At 39.7% G+C, this 20,442-nt stretch overlaps 1 protein-coding gene across 1 annotated transcript; it reads right to left on the bottom strand.

Annotated features, from left to right (window-relative positions):
• Positions 1-9,338: 9,338 nt before the first annotated feature.
• Positions 9,339-19,021, bottom strand: slc41a2a (solute carrier family 41 member 2a). The gene is made up of 10 exons (XM_076089819.1): positions 18,653-19,021; positions 18,232-18,339; positions 16,721-16,792; positions 16,416-16,560; positions 15,417-15,563; positions 15,130-15,277; positions 14,802-14,881; positions 9,838-9,969; positions 9,591-9,739; positions 9,339-9,515 (listed from the first exon to the last, which is right to left on the bottom strand). The coding sequence occupies exons 1-10, from the start codon at positions 19,019-19,021 to the stop codon at positions 9,339-9,341; spliced, it is 1,527 nt and encodes a 508-aa protein (XP_075945934.1).
• Between the last annotated feature and the right edge of the window lie 1,421 nt (positions 19,022-20,442).

Genomic DNA, 20,442 nt, shown 5'->3' with positions numbered 1-20,442 from the left:
ACTGTGCTGGGTTCAAAATAACAAATTATATGAGGTCACATACTTATTCTTCAACATATTTCCCCCTTCCTGACCTCATATAACCTTTACCAGATAGATGGAAATATAACCCAAAATTTCAAGAATATCGAGCTTAATTTATTTAGATGTACATTATTCATACATTTATATATATAATGGTTAGGGACTATGTTAATATATGCTTTATAAACACATATTAATACTGCAATTCATGATTAATTCATGATAACGGGTAGTTACTACTCGTTAGTAAAGTGTTTTATGTGACCTCATCTAAAGTGAGGACTATTTATGCCTTACAAAGCATTTATAAATGACATTGAAAGGCCAGCAGTGCCTCAAAACACATAGTTTTTTAACAGAACAGGCAAATAGACACAACACAAAGTGATCAAATCCATATTAATATTTATTGCAAGATGCAAACAATATACTGTTAAATACAAACCTCTCAGCCATTAATTCATGTAAGAAACAAACAAACAAAGACATTCTCCTTCAGGAGAACATGACTGGATACAAAACATTTGTAAATATACGACTGGAGCTAACCAGGAGCTTTGCATATTAGTTTACATTTACTGCTGCCGATGGTATGCCGCCGTTCAGCGGTATTTACCTATCCCTGGAGTGGTATGCTACTGTTGTTCAGTGGTAGGTACCTATCCCTGGAGTGGTATGCTGTTGTTCAGCGTTATGTACCTATCCCTGGAGTGGTATGCTACTATTGTTCAGCAGTAGGTACCTATCCCTGGAGTGGTATGCTACTGTTGTTCAGCAGTAGGTACCTATCCCTGGAGTGGTATGCTACTGTTGTTCAGCAGTAGGTACCTATCCCTGGAGTGGTATGCTACTATTGTTCAGCAGTAGGTACCTATCCCTGGAGTGGTATGCTACTGTTATTCAGTGGTATGTGCCTATCCCTGGAGAGAAAAGCAGAAAATCCTCACATTGAGGAAACAGCAAATTATTGATGTTTTTTCTTAACAAATTCTATATCTAATGGTCTATCTAATATCTCTATTTCTGTTGATTGGCTTATGGAAACATACTAAAAGTAAATTTTCTTTTTGTGCTGTCACGTGTACTGTCACAAGTTTTTAACTGAAGGCAGGCGCCTCCCATGCTCCTGAAGGGAGACCTGGAGGAAGCCTGAAGCCTATGTGTCCTCAGGTTTTAGTGCTACAACAACAAGTAGCCTACTAGTAGTACAACTACTACTACTACTACTACTACTACTACTACTACATGACAATAAATATGTTTAAATGATGCTTTTATCCAAAGCAACTGACAATATTCAACCACAAAAAGAACGAGAATCATGCAACTTCATCACATATGCTGACCGTGCTTCATTTACTAATACAACTACTGCTACCAATGATGATGGTGGTTGAAATCATTAGCACTATTTTGCTTTCATGGTAAGCTTAGCTAAACAATATAAAATAAGAAAAAAAATAAGCTGCGGTTGGAAAGAGAGAGTGTTTGAGTGAGAGACGGAGAGAAAGTGGGAGGAGACGGTGTGTGTGTGTGTGTGTGTGTGGACATCTTTGCGCGATTCACCTTAATATTCGCCATAATATACAAGTAAGTGGCTGACATATGCTGTCAACATATGACATATGCTGGTCTCTCCCATGGTTTTTTTTGTAGAAGATCGTATGATATGAAAAAAAAAATCCAATAAATGAATCTTGTGGGGAGATTGTTTTCTCAACCAATGTTTCCAAGGTCAAGAAAAAACTTAAAATCTTAAATAATAATACGATAAATGCATTTTGCATTAAACCCTTTGATGTTTTTGTTCACCCTCCTGATCAGAGTAGGACTTAAGCCATGTTAAGACTATAGACATACTTTAAAATTAGCATGTGGAGGGAAAATTTGCAAATATTGTCATACATGTGACCTGATGAAGTTGCTGGCACACTCAGATCTTTACAACCTGTAAACAACAAGCAGTTGAACGCTCCTCCTGGAGGGTCCAAGAGACCCTTGGACAAATAAAGTGGATGGTTTTGTTGAGGTATCCACCAAGAATGTCCGAGACACACTACACCCCAAAAACCTATCCCTCTATTTTTCTATAAAATAATTGATACACCAATCGATTAATCGACTTATTGAAATTGTGGATTAAACAAATACATGCAACAGGGTGAAACTGTAGTTTTGCTGCATACTGCAGATGAATTTTGATGCTATCTAACACCTCTATGCCTGAGGAGCAAGAGGCGAGACCCTAAAAAGCGTAAAGGAAGCATCTTGTGGTTTGAGCATCTGGCTGACACTTACACAATGGAGTCTTCTAGGCATGTTGTGGTTTCACACCTAACTGGACCTACAGTGGCGGGCCGTGCATTTTATACCTGGGCCTTCACTGCTGTCCTGCAGCTGAAACACAGCTACGGTTATTATTTGTTTCGTGTAAAAATGAAGCCAACACCTATCTGCAGAGAATACGCCGGGAGTGCGTCTCCTCTCTGCTCTGACTGCAGCTGGGACTGCTGCGCGAGTTACCGCCTGTGAGTGCTTTGGGGCGGCGGAGGGGCAGCACCCGCTGCTCGTTCACGACAGTAACTGTAGAACGGTAGTCCTTTAACGTCACAAAAGTCTCCAATAACACCAGAACAAGTCGCTAGATTTGCCACTAGTAGCTTTTGACAAAAAAAGTCGCCAGGAGGGTTTAGCAAGTCGCCAGATTTAGCGAGAAAGTCACCAGGTTGCCAACACTGGCACCGGCTAAATACGTCCCTGGCGCCTAATTCTTGGTTGTGAAAGCCAATCACCGTTCAGTCTGTAACCACAAATCAACCAGGAAGTGTCCGCTGCGGCCAATCGGTGCTCGTATCGCAACCAAGAATCAACCAAGAATCAACCAAGAATTGACCAATCGGCGTCTTCAAGCTCGCCAACACTCACGATGAATGACGAGGACGACCGAAGACGATTATATTCGGCGGTGGAGGACGAGAACGGCCGCCTGATTCTTTTTCATCTTAACATTTCGAAAGTAAGTCAATCCTTTACAGCTATTGTCAATATAAATTAATTGAGATATATCGATATTTGAATGAATGACCCGTGGCTCGGTAACTCTTTACGAACGATGAAATGCGTCCTAACGAACGTCACCTGTCATCACTGTATTACATTACAGATAGCGATTTTAGTACTCAGGATACTTAGCTGGTCTAACGTTACTGATATTACGTGTGTGTCGGGTTACTTTAACGTTAACTAACAGAGTTAACAAACTAACCCGCTTGTTGATTACCGTAGCGAGCTAATGTTAAGTGGGACTGTCCGCCATTACTGTTATTTTACTTTTCTTTTTATGTATTCATTCATTTACAATAAAGTAATGTTACATACAGCATGACAAGACCTAAATTAAAATGAAACAGTACTCTTGTCTGTGAGTCGTAACCTTTACAATAACGTAACAACGTAACAACGTTACTGGACACCTGTTAGTAACGTTCATTTCATTACTACTCGATTACGATTCAGAGGGAAATATTGTGCTTTTTACTCCACGACATGTAATAAATAACTTCAGTTACCTGTTACTTTGAAGATCGAGGATACAAAAAAGCTCAGTTTATATATATATATATATATATATATATATATATATATTGCATGAGAGATACATTGTTAAAGATTAAACTACCTTGATTAGTTGATTGCTGCAACAGTCACACAATGGTGAGTATATGAGCATGCTTCATATACTCATATTTTATGCAGAGCATGTTTTCTGCATTGCTTCCATTAGTCAGTTTTGCATTCCAGCTGTAATCTGTTTTCATAAAATGATGGCTGGCTCAACACATGAAATGAAAATCTAAATGAAGAATCTATTTTACAAAAGCAAGCATACATAAGAGGGTGTGATCTATTGCTGTGTCATGCTGCTGCATCACAGTCGTGATCAAATAGCAATTGATCACTCTTGTGTATTACTGCTTAGAGGTACAATGTGTGTAGCATTATGTGGGATATATTAGTAGAAATGAAATATAACATTCATAACTATGTTTTCATTAGTGTATTATCACGTAGTGTTTTCATTCACTTAGAATGAGCCCTTCACATCTATATTGATAGGTAGATGTGAAGGGTCCACCGTGTTGACAAAACAAACACTGGTTACAGAGAGAGCCTTTTTTCACTTTAATGTTGACACGAATATATGCTCGAAGATATGTTTGTGAAAATGCAATGTGTTAAACTCAGCGGCTCAGCGGCTCAACTCCCCCAACCCCAGTTTACCTTCAGCTATGCCACCTTCAACACACACATCCAGTCAAGCTGTTCCTTACAGTACTCAACAGTACAGGAAAAGATATGGAGCAAAATGGAACCGTCAAGAGAAAGTACGTGAAGACAGACGTGATCCTTTGCAGAAAGTGCAACAAAGACAGAAAGCCACATCACACCTTCAGTCCAGAATCTGACACTCATTTGAAGAATGGAGGGCGATGCTGAAGAAGCGGGGTTATGGGGAAAAAAAGCCAGGAGGTGAAAACCCTCCAACAACTTAATATGTTTGGAACTGTGTTTTCAAGTTCTTTGCACTGTTAAATGGTTTGGCTTTATAAAGGTCACTGTTTTAAGGCCAGGGGCCGCATGTGTAAAATATTGTTGGATATCTGATCCGTGACCATCTTGTCTTGTCACCTGATCAATGATCCCACACCAGTATTCCAATGCTCATAAGCTTTATGTACACAGAATATTCTTTATTATTATTTTACTGTATTTCTGACTTTAAGTCTCTTCTGTTACTTGTTGTTATCATCATGATGTTGTTTCAACTATGTAGAAATAGACAACAGGTTCAGATATTTCTGTGTTCTTGATTTCTTCACTTTATTTATGTTGCACTTTACCTTCATTACATGTAGTTTATTTATACCTCTCCCTCTTTTCTCCCGTTAAAGGTTTTTTTGGGGGAGTTTTTCCGGTTCTGATGTGAGGGTCAGAGGATGTCTTATGTGTAAAGCCCTCTGAGGCAAATTTGTGATTTTGGGCGATACGAAAATAAATTGAATTGAATACCTTAAGTCCTTAATGTTACACTTTATTATCGTCATTTTTGTTTTTCTATATTCTGTGTATCTTCATAGCTGCTCCTTGTGGTCCCAAAATTATACAGCCCGAATTTAGTTGAACTTGTTTTGGTTGTCAACTCAACCATTCTTCTGCGTATGTTTGAGCATCTTTATTGAAATACTTGAGCGTGCAGTGAAATGGATACTCTGGAAGCTTCGCGTCGGGCATATTTACGATGATAAACTTTTCCCACAACTTAACTGGCTCAAGAAAATCTTCATTAAGATTTCCGATCCAACATATTGTAGAAGCTTCAGTCTCTGTTGTCATCAATAATTGGTGAACACTCTCGTTTGGCATTTCAACCTGACAGCCGTCTGGTTTACACTTTATTGTACACCCCAATTTACACATAGCATCTCTTCCCAAAAGTGCAATAGGTGTATGTTCTGATACCAATATGGGTAACGTAATCTTCTTCTTTTTATAGCTGAGCTCGATTGGTTTAGTGAGAGGAACTAGCTGTTTCACTCCCTCGAACCCGATTGTCCGAATCAATTGATCAGACATGGGGAGATGTATAGCATCTTCAGGCCGAATACAGGTAAAAGCAGCTCCGCTGTCCGCCATCACTTCCACTGGACGATTATTTACTTTTACCTCTATTGTTGGATCTCTCTCCGGCCCTGATACTACCAGCTGACAAAATGGCCTTGTTGTCCACAAGTATAACATTCGTTTGATTGCTGTTGAAAGCTTGGATTAAACCTTCCTCCTCTTCCGAAGTTTCTTTGATCTCTTCCTCTCCAGGGCTGCGCTTGATCAAAAGCTGGCTGTGGGTAAGAGACAAATGGAATTACCGGCGGTGGCTGGAACGATTGGAGCTGAACCTGGTTCGGCTGAGGCTGTGGTACTAGTTGATCTAGTGGAGCCTGATTCTGCATAACCAGAGCCTGCTTCTTCTCCATCTTCCTGTTATCCGTCAGTTGTATTTGATTAAGTTTCCTGAGGGTCTCTTGGTCCTGGTCTTTCTGATCATGTTCCTTTTTCCTATACAGCTCCACTTGGTGGGCTATATGATCCGTGTAGACACCCTTTGTCATGCTTCCAAGACCAACCACCTCTGCCAACTTGCTTCTCACTGGCAGGGGCAACCCCTTCTGTATTCTGGCTCGCAAAATTGACCGCTCCATTTGATTCAAATCCGGGTCATTTCCTGTGACATTTCTCCACACTTGATGAACTCTCGACACATAGGCCCTCGGGTTTTCTTCTTGTCCCAGTGGTTCAATAAAAATATTGTCAGGATGTACATTTGTCGGAAATGTGTCTTTCAGCGCCCTGCACACTTGACCTCTATTTGCAGCAAACAGCTCTGAATCATTCACAGCAGTTCCCACATATCGATTAAGTCCAGCTTTCTGTAGAATCTCTCCCATAGCGTGAATTCCAACGAGGTTGGCCAAGAGTCTCTTGATATCTCCCATGGCTGGTTGCTCTCCCACCAGGATCTCTTCCAACTTCGAAATCCAAGGATGTGCTCCATCTTGAAGAGTATGTAACTTTTCAAGTATGTTTGACATATCTGTACTCTGCCAAGGCTTATACTCCAAATTCCGTCCTCGGATGACCACTGGAGTCATCTTGCTGGGATTCGACTGTTTTCTAGAGCGCACTCTATCTGTCGTGGCAGATTGGTTGAAGTTTGCATTCTCTAACTCTTCCTTCCGAAACCGCAATTCCTCCAGCTGGTACTCTAGTTCTCTTAGTTCTTCTGGACTATCAGTTTTTTGTCGTTCACGGCGGCATCGGTCTATGCTTATTTCGACCTTTCTTAAAGTCTTCCGGGCTTCCTCTTCATGGCTCTCTTCATCCTCACTGTCATCAGAGCTAACATTTCCTTTCTTTTCCGCTCTGGCCAGCATCCGCCTGACTTCAGGGTCATATCCTCCCCTGCTCCCTTCCTGGTCTCTTTGGTCACTCTCGTTTCCATGGCCCCGCCTTTGCTTCCCTTCTTCAAACTTTGATTTCTTCTTACTTTTGGATCTTGGATGCATCGTTATAGTTGTCTCCGCTCGTCCTGTTTCTATTATTATGTCCTCCTCGTTTCTGATACGGTAGTCACCCTCCTGACTGATCACTGGGATCTGAGGATAGATTTTCTTGGACTTCGTCCCTACCTCATAAGGTGGCGGTCCCTTCACTGGGTTCATATGTGAGAACAATGAATTGGTGTCTTTCATCAGTTTTTCTGTTTGTTCTGTATTTTGTTTTATTTCTTCTGCATCTTTATCCCTCTTATCGTTTGCAGCTTTGATCAGTTTCTGTCCCTCATTTTCAAACAACTGGAGAATGCCAAGCTCCACTTGCCTCTTCTCCTTGCGTTTTCTCCCCTTTTTCCCCTTCTTTTGCTCTGCCTTGTATGTGGATACAAGTACCAGCATTATTTTAATTACATCTGGGTTAAGAGTCCCCTCCACTGGCCATGGTTGGTCAATTTCAGGCCAGCGTTTATGCCATTTTTCCGATATTTTTGCAATGTTTGCGATGCCTCTAATTAAAGGATTATTCTTCTGTACCACTTCAACAGGAGTGATTACTTTTGGAATTTTAGTGTTCTTTTTCCCCATTATAATGACTTCCTCTTATGTTCCGTTATTGTACTTTAAGAATTAATTGCTACAATTAAAACTACTCAAGGCTATTTAGATTACTTCCCCCCTTCAATTAACCAATTAGCAATTAACCAATTATCAAATTATCCAATTATCCAAGTAACAAATTAACAAATTAACAATCAATCAATCAACAAATTAACCAATTATCCAATATTCAGCTCAAATCATCAGACAGTCACCATATTGATGTACACCACAGCACAGATCAGAACAAACCACGCACAATAACAAAAATGGACATCTGCAATTGTCAGCAGAGGTTAGACTAAACAATCATATGCCATTAATTAATTAAATGCATTAACTGGTCAATCAGTTGCCAAGTTTTCTATTTATTTATTTATTTATTTCTCCTATCTGCCTAGAGCATGTATTCTTTCATGTGTATAGGAGCAGGTCAGTATCCTCTTAGGCTTATAAATGAAAGCAGGTTTATATGTGTACCATCAATATTACCTACGACTGAGAACACATACAAATATGGAAAATGCAGGGTTTTTTTTATTTATTTTTTTTTTTTTGCTAAAGAGTCTGTAGATAAATTTGTACCGGCCTTTAGTAGATTGAAACGGAAGCCTCCCCGTGGACGTCAGCCAGCCACACTCCGTGATGTGCCGGTCCACTGCCTTGCCTCCCCTTCTCAATTCTCATTCACCGTAAATGACATAACAGACAAGAAACAGGCAATGATTTAGTCTCTTATGAACCCCTTAGGTCCCTTTAACAGCATACATACATTTTATTCCTAAATTGAACCCCTTACCTAAACATTGTAGCATTTAGTGAACTCCAACTGAACCCAACAGTTCAAATGGCAAAGAAATTCTCTGTATCTCCCAAGAGAGTTTTATCATCACCGAACGCCTTTCCACCCCCACATTCCGACCTCCATCTGGAGGGAATTTTGAGACGAGTGAGGGGGGGGTGTCAAACTCTACCCTTCTTAAACGAAGTTCATTGTGCATTTAACAGCTCATTTGTTATATTACGTCCCTTTTAAGAAGAGCTCATGTTTTATTTACTGACTCGTTCAATTCATTACATCTTCTCAAACGAAGCTCATTGTTTTATACAATACATCGTTCAATTCATTACGTCTTCTCAAACGAAGCTCATTGTTTTATAAAATACATTGGGCCACATATCTGTCCTTACAAATCATTAAATGTCCCGTTCTCAAATCACCACCTATGTACGTTTATTCAATCATATGTTTTTTCTTTCTTTTAACACATCTATTCTCATCCTATGCATTTTTATAGCACACATCTGGAACAATGAGTGATTTAGTAAATGTCCCAAAGGCAGGAAACTGTATAGCTATCCAAGACGTAGACTCATCTGGGAAGATCAGGGTTCAGATACAAAGATACAAAAATGGGGGTAATGGAGAAGAAGCCCTCATTTTCTAAATCTGTTTAATAATGATGGCAAAGGGGGAAAAACAAACTAGAACAAATAGATGACTGCCTTTGATTAAAAAGTTTCTTTATCGTTGGTATTTGTTATGTCACTCCTACAAAGGATGTTTTGTCACGTTTGCGCTTCCTCAAACCTTTTATTGCTGTGAACCTACACACTGCCTGAGTCACCGATGCACCACAGCATGACAAAGGCAAGAGAGAGGAGAGCAGTCCCTAGTAGGTCTCCGAGGGCTGTGAGGTAGGGTATTGAGTAACTGTCGGGGTCTTTACCCCTCCGCCATAGACAGTGGACCATACAGTCGGCTGCACACAGCAGGGAAAAGACCTAAGAGACAGACCCGAGTGATATTGTGAAACAGAGGATGCATGCGGGTGAAAAATGACCAGATGTTTCACTCACCTGAATCAGGGAAGCAGACAAGAAGGCGACAGTCAGGAGAGGACTGGGCAAAGTCTGGCCTACTTTCATCAGGTGAATAGCATGTAAGAAGATGAGCTGACCAGGGATCACCAAGAGAAGCAGAACCTGAGCAGATCGATGGTTTGCTCCTGCATGACAAAGCTGAACATCAGAGTGTGTGGGGGTGGGGGTAGTGGGTGAAGGGGCTTTATTCTTTATTTAAATAGTTTGACCATTTTGTCTTTACCTGAACCAAAGAAAGTGCGGCAAGGGTTAAAGCAGCCCTTACGGTCTTCAGGAACCTCTCCAGGTGGGTAATTCAAATGCAAATTAGTAGAAATACGACTAGACTGTATGGAGACGAGGTTTCCTCCAATACCTGAATAGAAAAGATAAGCTCAGATTTCAAACAGCTAGAGCCACAAAAGGATATATACTCCTTTTTTCACACATGCAGTAGTACTTACTGAGAGTTGTAAACAGACATTTATTGGAGTTTGATTTGACATAGTAAGCCAGCACTATCAAATATATTCAATGTACATGAGACCAATTTATTAGAACTAGTATTAATAGTATGAGTTAAATAATTTAACATATAACCTGTTAATGGTAACAAAAGAAAGAGTCTAAAAACAGAGCAGAGCAGATGTCATCACCATAAAATTGTGCCATTACCTCCAAGGCAACAGAGGAAGAAATTAAGAATACTGTGGAGCACTAGCTCCAGACGGAGGAAATATATAAGAAAGTGTTCAGAGCAGAATATTAAGTTGTTCTCCGGAGACTGCTCAGGGTTTATACTTTGCTCAAAGAATAAACTGTATTGCATCGAACTCTGACCGTTTCCAGTGATTTCTTCAGACATCTTTGGGACACCAATAGCTACAAATAACAGAATAAGTGTTGGAGCAGGCCCAGCCTGAGCTTCTGTTTTCCAACACTTTGATGTGTAAAATTGTTAGAGTTCCCCTTTAAGTCATTCCATTCCATTATCCAAACCGCTTATCGTTTTCAGGGTCGCGGGGCGCTGGAGCCGATCCCAGCTGACATTGGGCGAAGGCAGGGTACACCCTGGACAGGTCGCCAGCTTATCGCAGGGCACATATAGAGACAGACAAACATTCACGCTCACATTCACACCTACGTGCAATTTTGAGTCTCCAAATAACCTAAGCTGCATGTCTTTGGACTGTGGGAGGAAGCCGGAGATCCCGGAGGGAACCCACGCTGCTACGGGGAGAACGTGCAAACTCCACACAGAAGGACCACCCAGATCGAACCCGGGCCCCTCTTGTTGTGAGGCTAGCCACTGCACCATACAGCCTCCTTTCAGTCATCTTGACCTCAAATAACAATGCACCAGTTGGAGCTATAGTTCTATCTTCCTTTTCTGCGGCCTAAACCAGTCATCTGTTGAGCTTCCCATGAATAGACAGGAATTATCTTACTTTCACATACAGGTTTTACAATTGTGTTTTAAGCCCATTCTACCACAGTTTTGTTTCCCCCACACAAAACGTATACGGGCCATTCTACCGAATTCGTTCAAAGTGCTGTCCCCCAACAAGAAAAACTATTTAACAAAACAATTAAGTATTCAGACAGATATTTACTAAGAATGTGTTGTGGTCTATTTAAACCCAGGGCATTAAATTAGATAGTGATAAGCTAAATATATACAAAATCATCATTTATAGGGTACTTTCTATTGGGAAGTAGCTGTCCCCAACCCTGACATCTAAATTTCAATTTCTGTAAATAACACTTAAAACAATTTTTAGATTTTGTTCAATGGTGTAATTTCAAAGATCTTTATGATTAAGTTTAAACAGAAGTTGTAAGATTTAGATTTATTTTGGGTTTAATTTTTAAATTAAAAAACTATACCCAAAAAATCATGTCCCCAGTTTTCATGTCACTACCGAAACATAAGAGTTTTAGTCCATTGGCTGAGCCTGGTTTTTAGCCACACCCCTGCATTTTTCACCAGGCAGTGACACTGCATCCCTGTCCCTCATGGCTGAATGGTAAGTAGCTAAATCCCATACTTTTGATATAAATGTGTTCCAAAGTCTGAAAATCTGTGTGTAACCTTAAGAATTGTCACTACCGAACACATATTCTCTTCAATTAAGAAAATGTTTTGGGGTTTAATGCAAAGTATTATGTTTTTATGTGTGTACGCCTCTTCAAATATGTGTATGCTAGCCATCCGCTTGCTAGCATTCTTTAGTTTTGCTCAAAGTTAGCTAGAATTGTCACTACCGAAATAGTCACTACCGAAACATATGGTAAAGTCTCTCTTTCCATTCATTCTCACTTGGCCATCTTCCGTTCTCATATTCATATTCCCTTTGAATCAAACTTTATTTCATAGTCTTATAAGATTCCAATACAAGCAATACTTATCATATCTCGCCCAATGTCCTTTTATTTTACCCGTTATCTGTCTGCAGGTGCCCTTGAGGTCAAAGTCATGCACAACATTGGGCGAAACCGCTTTTATTGACCGCGACTAGAGGACACGATCTGGTACACAGTGGACAAGGTCGTCACCTTAATCCCTCCACCAGAAAACGTCACACAGAGGCATGTCCAGATCAGCCCAAGTGTGTTCACCGCAGTATGTGAAAAACTAAATTTGTGAATGGATTTGTGATGGTGTCTGACACTGAACCCCCTTAAACATACAGTACAACATAATATCAGTTATTTGTCAATGTTTTCTTGTTCTCTTTTACTGAACCCACTTGGGTAATTTTCCATTGATAAGTAATGTTTGTACTTTAAGTGGTTCTGGATGAACAATTGTTATGTCTTCAAAAATAAAATTATTCTATTGACCACAAAACATTTGTGTTTGTAATATTCCCAACCTAAGGCATGTTATGAGTTAAGATTAAGCAATAAGGTTGAGGAAATATGATATAACCTTGCAAACAAAATACTGTGGTCACAACCGAAACAGTGCAGTCATTGCCGAAACACTGGATGTTTTGTAAAAAATAAAGTATATTGAGTTATCAACTAAAATGTTATGATACCGATTGGTTTAATGTATGTTCAATTGTATCAATCATCAATTCTGGAATCAATATGATCAGTATTATGCATTTTACAAAGAAATATTGCATTTAGATTTTGACGAATTGTATAAATTGAACTTAGAAATTTGGTACAAATCTCATTTTTATTGATTTAATTGTGAAAACCTTCAAGAAATATTTGTAAAAATACTCTTCAGAGAAGGGAAGGAAACACAATCTTAACAGGTTAATAATAATACTTTTTTACTATAGTGTATTACTATGTTTCGGTAGTGACAATTTTTGGGAGAGGAAAAACATTCCAACACAGTCTGAAAATACAATATAAAAATTGACGGTTCTTTTACTAGATATGTGTACTTTAGATATATATATATATATATATATATATATATATATATATATTGTAATGGGAAAATATGTCATAGTCTAATGTGAAGGTTTAAGGAATGTAAGTCCTAAAAGAGCAGACACCAAACTGTAGTTTCAGTAGATGACTTTAATTAGTTTAGTATCCAGGTGTCTTGTTATCTGTTATCATTGTGCACTGTTTGTTTACTCTTCGTAAGACAGAGACAGAGAGGCCTTGATTAACAGAGATCCTCTGTTTGAAATACTTTTGACTTCCTTTGTGACGCGTTATCTGAAGTTGTAAAGGCGTAAACCTTTGCATGCAGATAAGATGTGTGAGGGTAAAGAATGTCTGTTCTGTCTCTGCAATGGTCATTTTTACGATGTCACAGTGACTTCAAAGGAAGCATCTGCTGTGAGTTTAAACTGATTAGTGTAAGGCAAACTGTGAACAAAATGGATTTGTAAACAGGAGATAAAAGCATCTTCCTGACTGTCTTAAATGATATACTAAGGCTCGAAGGATGACCTGCCTTTTATTGTGTTCTTTGTGTATTCTTGTTAGCTAAGCAGATAACAGGAAGCTGTCTGAGCATAAATGTCCATGCATTCTGAGTGTTAGGTAGAGCACTCTCCCAGATGACTGCGATGTGTCTGTGAGACTGTTCTCTTTGCTTGCAAGCAAATAAATTGACTTTACAAACCTTGATCGTTCATCAAAACTCTGTTTTACTTTATATTGATAGAAAACCTCAACTTTCTTCTCCCGACTAGTCATAAGAAATATTCCACAACAATATATATATATATATATACGGACAAAGTTTTGGGAATAAAACATACAAAATTTTAAAATATTTCCAACCTGACTTTGAACCAATTCGGTAGAATGGCCCAGACACGTTTCCAATCAACTGGCTGACCACTATAGTTTTTGATGTGTTTTCAGTGCAACTTTTAACAGAAAAGTTTAGTATCAATTTGTCTTTGAAGGCACTAGTTTTTTGAAGTTAACTATAAGTCATGTATGGCCTGTGAGAAAACTATGTTTAAAAGCGCTGCTAGCGATGGCTAGGTGTTACATGTTCACTTGTCGAAAGCTTAGACCAAATGGAAAACTACTGAATGTATTACGCCACCACCAAATAAGTTAATGATTAACTCAAGGACAAAGGAGCAGTTTACTGAAAAAGATAACACATAACTCAAGGACAAAGGGTGCAGCTGCTGAAAGATGTGGCTGACCAAAGTCCAACAGATCACGACAACAACGAGGTAGTGCAGATCGAGGTCTCAACCAATCCCTGGACTGAGCTTGTGGTGATGTATGGAAAATAGGTGGACTTTTCTGAAAGTATAAGAACCAGGACTTTCCGGAAATCGACAGATTTTCTTCGGACTGTCGGGCAGCTAACTGGAATACGCCAGTCTGTCGGGTAAACGCATTAGACCTCTATTCCATGGAATATATTTTTTTGTATTTCATAGTGTGGTTCAATTTGTAACTGTACTTGCTTTTGTTAGAGAATAAATATCTTTTGATTTTTAACTATTTTTTTGAAGGACCTCGAGCCAGAGGGGACTCACTCTCTTGGGAGAAAATCCGGACGGGACAGGCCCTAATAAAAACAGTGTCTTGAAGTGGCGGAGTGACTGACTCTAGTGGAGAGTCTGGAGGTGGGGGAGGGAGGGGGGGGGGGGGGGGGGGGGTACGGTGAGGGCAGACCTGTATTGTATGTGGCATCGGAAAAAATAGCTTTGTCACGTTGTAGCTTAAGGATTCATCCATGATTGAAATATTCAAACTCACCATTTATGACTGGAGCATAAACTATAATTCCTGACAGGTTTGGATTTGACACAGTCTTGTCCAGAATAAGTCCTCCAATACTAAAACAAAGACACATACATTTCTCCTTGTAAAAACCTGTATTTTGACAAGCAGTGATGTGAGGGAGATGATTATTATCTATAAACTCATGGCCTGGACCTTTTAATGCCAAGGAAAATTGTTAAAAACTAAAAATAGACTATTCATAAACTTCTAAATCCACCCCACACCTAAATGTACAAAGATCAAGTACCCTTGAATACATGTGCATGCTTTCCAAAACGCCAGTGATGACAGAGATGAGTACCTGCTGATGACCATTGCTGTAATGATTGGTTCCCAGCCTGTGCGGAGCAGGATGTGACTGGCTGGATGTTTGGAGGAGATGACCACCCAAAGAGGAACCAGGCACAAAAATAACAGATCCACCAGGTACAGCACGTAGGGATACAGGTCTGTCAAGAGAAGAGCCTTTTAATAACCATTATTGGTAACCAGGTTCCTGGTCTTTCTGTGTTAGTTCCAGAGTACCATCTGTTGGCCAAAAGTGAAAATTACATGACCTTTGACTCCAACATGCTTGTCTCTCTTTACCTATGAGGGAGTAGAACCAATGACTGAAGCAGGCCAGCAAGGCAAGAGTGATGAGATCCCCAAAGCTGGCAGCCATAGGCGTGGCCACGTTGTCAGGGTTGATTCCCAGTCGCTTGGAGCCAATGATCACTCCCACCATAATAATACCTCGAGAGGGTTAAAGACAAGGTAATGTTCTTAATCTATGAGGTGACATTGGAACAGTCCTGAAGGCATTCATTCAGTTGGAAAGACCTGATAAACTTAATTTAATTTCAATCTGAATGGAAGAATGGCTCTTAAGTCTTGAGTTCAGCAGAATTTTTATTATAAAGAAAATAAAGGCGATGTAAGAGCAAAATGAAAAGGGAAGTGAAGCCTAGACGTATGTATGCAGAACATAATAATACCTCGCTACACATCTGCCTCTGTTGCACTGAGCTTGTCAAAATCAGTCTGTGCTGAAATGTAAATTGTTGGTTGATCAGAAGCCATCTGCAACCAAAAGTGATAAACCCAATGCAGAATTGATTTAAGTGTCCTAGATGCGCCTTACCACAGTCCCTCTGTTCATATTCCTATTTCTCAAAAGTTTTCTAACATGGAGACCAGCTTACTGAACTAAACAAGTTTCATGAGAAGTGCATATTTTTCTGAGTCTTTGTGTGCGTTTGGTTTGTCCGTTTTGGGCTACTGTAGAAACATGACGGTGCAACATGACGGACTCCGTGAAGAGGACCCGCTCCTTATTTATATGAATGGCTCATTCTAAGCTAAAAGACAGCCATTCTTAGTTTCAGGTGATTATACACTATTGAAAACATCGCTATGATTATTATACTCAATTTCTGCTAATAGATCCCATTTAAAAGCTACACACTGGTCCTCTAAGCTTAATTTATTCCTGAGGTCATGGGCGAAGCAGAGAAGGTTTGAACAGATGCAATTGTGATGTGTGTAGGAATAGGATGCACCTGTCTAAGGACAGCGGTTCAAGGTGATGACAAGTTGTGTTGTTACCTTGCAGCAATGAAGCCATGAAGGCGGTTGAAACACTGGTTGAACACAGGAGCATCACATGGTTGTAGGGCATCTTTCTTTCTGCCATCCAGCCCAGCAAAGTCGCCATCAAAGAGGCCAACAGGCCGAGCACTGTGGCTTGAAGCTTTAAAACGAGGGTGGTAGAGAGAAATATCCCCAAGTCACGATATATCCCAACAAAATGATGTAGGTAAACTGGTAGTGATACAGAAATGGTTAATTAGAAGATAAAATGAATGCAATCCATCACAAAGTTGCTTTTTCCCCAAATAAAAATAATGTACCTGTTTGAGCCCCAGGTTCCCAACGATCAACAACCACTTTTCTCTGGCAGTTTCCATTTTTCCTGCATTCACCTGAGAACATCAGATATGGATTAACTCATTAAAAACTGGGCAAACTCAATGTGCTGATGGAGGGTGTGTAATATGATTGAGAGCTTCAGAGCAGCTGGATTTTGATGTCATTTTTTGTTGTTGTCTGAAGTCAAGAATTAACTTTGAACCTCAACAGATAAATATTGTTCATAATGTTACACCAACTCACATAAAATAAATAACTAATCATTTGGAAAAATGTGTACTCCTGTTGAATCCAACATAACAAGTAAATATTATCCGAATAAAAAAGAAATACTATAGTCTCATGAATAAAAAAAAATGATAAGGTTGCTTATGGCCAATAAAGAACAATTCATCTGATTGGCTTTGTAAATTTGACTACTCTATATTGTTAGTGTGCGTAAGTCAGATATTGAACAAAAGGACAAAACTGATCGTGACAAAAACGTCACAAAATGCTTTGGGTAAAAACATAAACTATACATGTTTACATCACATAAGCATACAAACATTTAAATAGGAAATTATTTATTTTTATTTAATTAAAGTAATTAATTAATAACTTGATAAATTAAGAAATTACCAAATAAAATCACTCTTTACTGTTTACTACCAAGCAATGAGCTCGAAAAACGGTGACCTTAAAGGACAACGATGATCTTCTTCTTTATTTTTCTGACTGACGAGAACTTCTTTGAAAACACCAAGAATGTGTTAATCTGCTCTCATTACTTTCTAACTCCCCTACCCCGACTACTTTATGGCACTCAGTCCTCATTGGCTACTACTGAATGTGAAACTCTTTTAAAAACTGGACATGAATACATAGTTTACATTACTTTAGATACTTTTGAGCAGCAAGTCACTGGAGTATTTGGCAAATGTGACTCAAATAGGAGTGATAGCGCATTTGTTTATGAAGGAAAATCTAACTCAGTGCAACAGTGTGGCTCTACACTATGTTTGACTCTTTGTAAAATAAATATTTGATCAATATATTCTCTTCTTTTCCAAAAAGAACATCATTTCAGATTATTGGAATTGTTGGTCTGTCGGTATCATCATTTCGTTCTGCGGGATATTGTGCTGCGAGTTGTTGCCGTGCTCTGTGAGGAGTTTCACACGAGGACAGCGAACCCATGATGCAAGGAGGCAAAAATATAATTCTGAGAAAGAGGTTGTAGTTGCCCAGTCAATCAATTTTCCATGTTATTCACTTTCCCTCCAACTCTAGTGCCCACCTCTGTCCATTTTACTGCATCGTCATCAGTGTTATTTTATATTATGTGCAACGTCTCGTGGTATTTCTTTGTGATTGTATATATGTTATAAATAGATTACTTACATGAGGTCTCTTTTTGTGTACATCATGGTACGCGTGTGATTGGATTAAATTGCTAGCTCGTGTGCACATGTCTGTGTGTGTTTGTGTGTTAACAGGCGCACACACTCACAGCAGTAGAGAGTCTTGAGGCCAGAGTCATTTCCAGGTTCCCCTTCATGCCTAACACTGCAGGGACTAGGATGAATATCTCTGTGATTTCCTGGAACACGTCCCAGTTCTGCTTCGAAAACACATTCACAAACTTAATATAGTAGATGAACCACGGTCAACACCAACACAACAAACACACAATAAATCATCTTTGTTTTCAGCCAAGGTGATGCTCCCTTGAAATATACACACCAACTTTGAAATTCAAAATACTTTTTTGGTTTATTTCATATTCTCAGCTCTCTTCATCTCTTTACTTCCTGGCAAATTGAAGAGGTTTTCCGTGCAAAACCTCCTTCATTTAGCTTCCAGGGATGTGGAAAGACATCCAAACTGTAAAACACCTCTTTGTCCTCCTCGCCTGTTCTTTGTTTTCTCACCTGAATCACTTCAAGCAGCATCCCAGCAGAGACGGTACCGAGCCCGGCCAGCACAAACGGCACCAGGATCTGAAGCACCATAGAACAGATTGACTCAGCAGGTGCACCGGAGCCACCTGCATCCTTTGCTCTCGTGGATCCACTGATCCTTGACCTACCATACAGTTGATTTGGGAGCAGAAAGTCTGTCTCCTGTGGCTCATAATGCAGACTGGTGTTGGCTAGCGAAATATTCCCATTAGAGCTAAAAGGTTGTGGACTTCCAACGTTTTGAGATGGGGACGGGTTGGATCCGTACTGTTGGCTGGTGCCTCTGCCCACAGAGCCACTTGGGGACAGTAGCTCATCTTGTGACTCTGGGACAAACATGGTGAAAAGCTGGCAGGATGTTATTCCTGCTGCTCTGGCTCCAGAGAAACAGCGTGGCTCCGACACTGGTCACAAACAGTTTGCCTAAAAGGAAAATGAGAAACACCATAAAGAATTATAGAATTGGTGGATGCAATCAAAAGCGCAGCATTCAGTTATGAAGTAAAGTCTTGTTCAATGATCGGACTTATTTCACTTCTGAAAAATAAAGTGTGCAACTTTGGCTTGCAGAGAGCTTGGCCGAGTCATCTGATGGGACAGATTGCCTGCATTATCATTCTTCATGCTTGTTTCCCATCAGCAACACTGAGGCTGTGTTGTCTGACATTGACAATGCTCTTCATTTGGAATTCCTAAGAGATGACCAGGTACTAAACAGCTGAGGAAATAGAGTTGTGAGTGAGGCATTGTTCAAAATATATACCCTCCTTTTACCCAATCTGCAAACATGGCATATCAGCAAACATGCTTTTCAACAGTGTGTCAAATAGTATCTCTGAACAATACTGTTGAAGAGGCTTGAAAATATAGTGTTTATATAATATGTTTGGAAGTTAAGAAACTGTAAGGTTTTTGCAGAAAACAAAGGGCTGGACCCAAATGCAGGGAGACTCGGGAAACGGAGGGTTGGATAATTGTGGGTTTAATTGTAACAAAGAAGTATTCAACACAAAAAACGTGTGAATCACAAGTCCATGAAAATAAAGCATCCAAAGAAACAGGGAACACGGCAACATGGAGCAGACACTAAACGTACCAGGAGGAACTGGCAGGCAGACGAAAGACGGACCAGGTTAGACCAAAGACGAACGAACACTGAGCCGAGGGACACACAGGGTTTAAATACACAGGGAAGGTGCAGGTCTGTGATTAGACACAGCAGGTTACAATTAAGGGTGGGGCAGACGATCACGAGAGGAACAGACAGGGGCAGAAAGTGAAGTGAAGCAGACTGAGGAGGTGCAGGTGATTGAACGCAGCAGTGTCTAATTAGGGGAAGGGCAGACAAAGGCAGGAAATAAAGTGCAAGACACGGAACATCTCAATAAAACATACTAATTCAAAACATAAATCGTGACAGAAACTGAAACTTTGATGGAGCTACATCATTTTATTATGTTAAATATTCATAGTCAAGCAATAGCTAATCATCAAACCCTCAAAATGGTCAGACCAAAACTACTTTGATCAGAAAACATCATCAAATCATTTAAGGCAAAGTAATGTTATCGACAAGGAGTCCTGTACCCGTAGCAGATGCACAAGGGTATCTAAAGAAATGCATGGTACATCAAATAAACACAGTATAATGAAGGGATTTCTACAGTTAGGCACTAATCATCTCCAAGGTCATGACCAAAGGGTTGAGGATGAAATAAGATCTTAAAAGAAAGTTTTAATTCTCAGATCAAATCAATTTG

This window comes from Anarhichas minor, unplaced genomic scaffold, assembly GCF_050575085.1.
Source record: "Anarhichas minor isolate MPS153535 unplaced genomic scaffold, ASM5057508v1 ptg000011l, whole genome shotgun sequence".
NCBI classification, from domain to species: Eukaryota; Metazoa; Chordata; class Actinopteri; order Perciformes; family Anarhichadidae; genus Anarhichas; species Anarhichas minor.
Note: the sequence above shows the minus strand (reverse complement) of the source record. Positions and strands in the feature narration are given on the sequence as shown.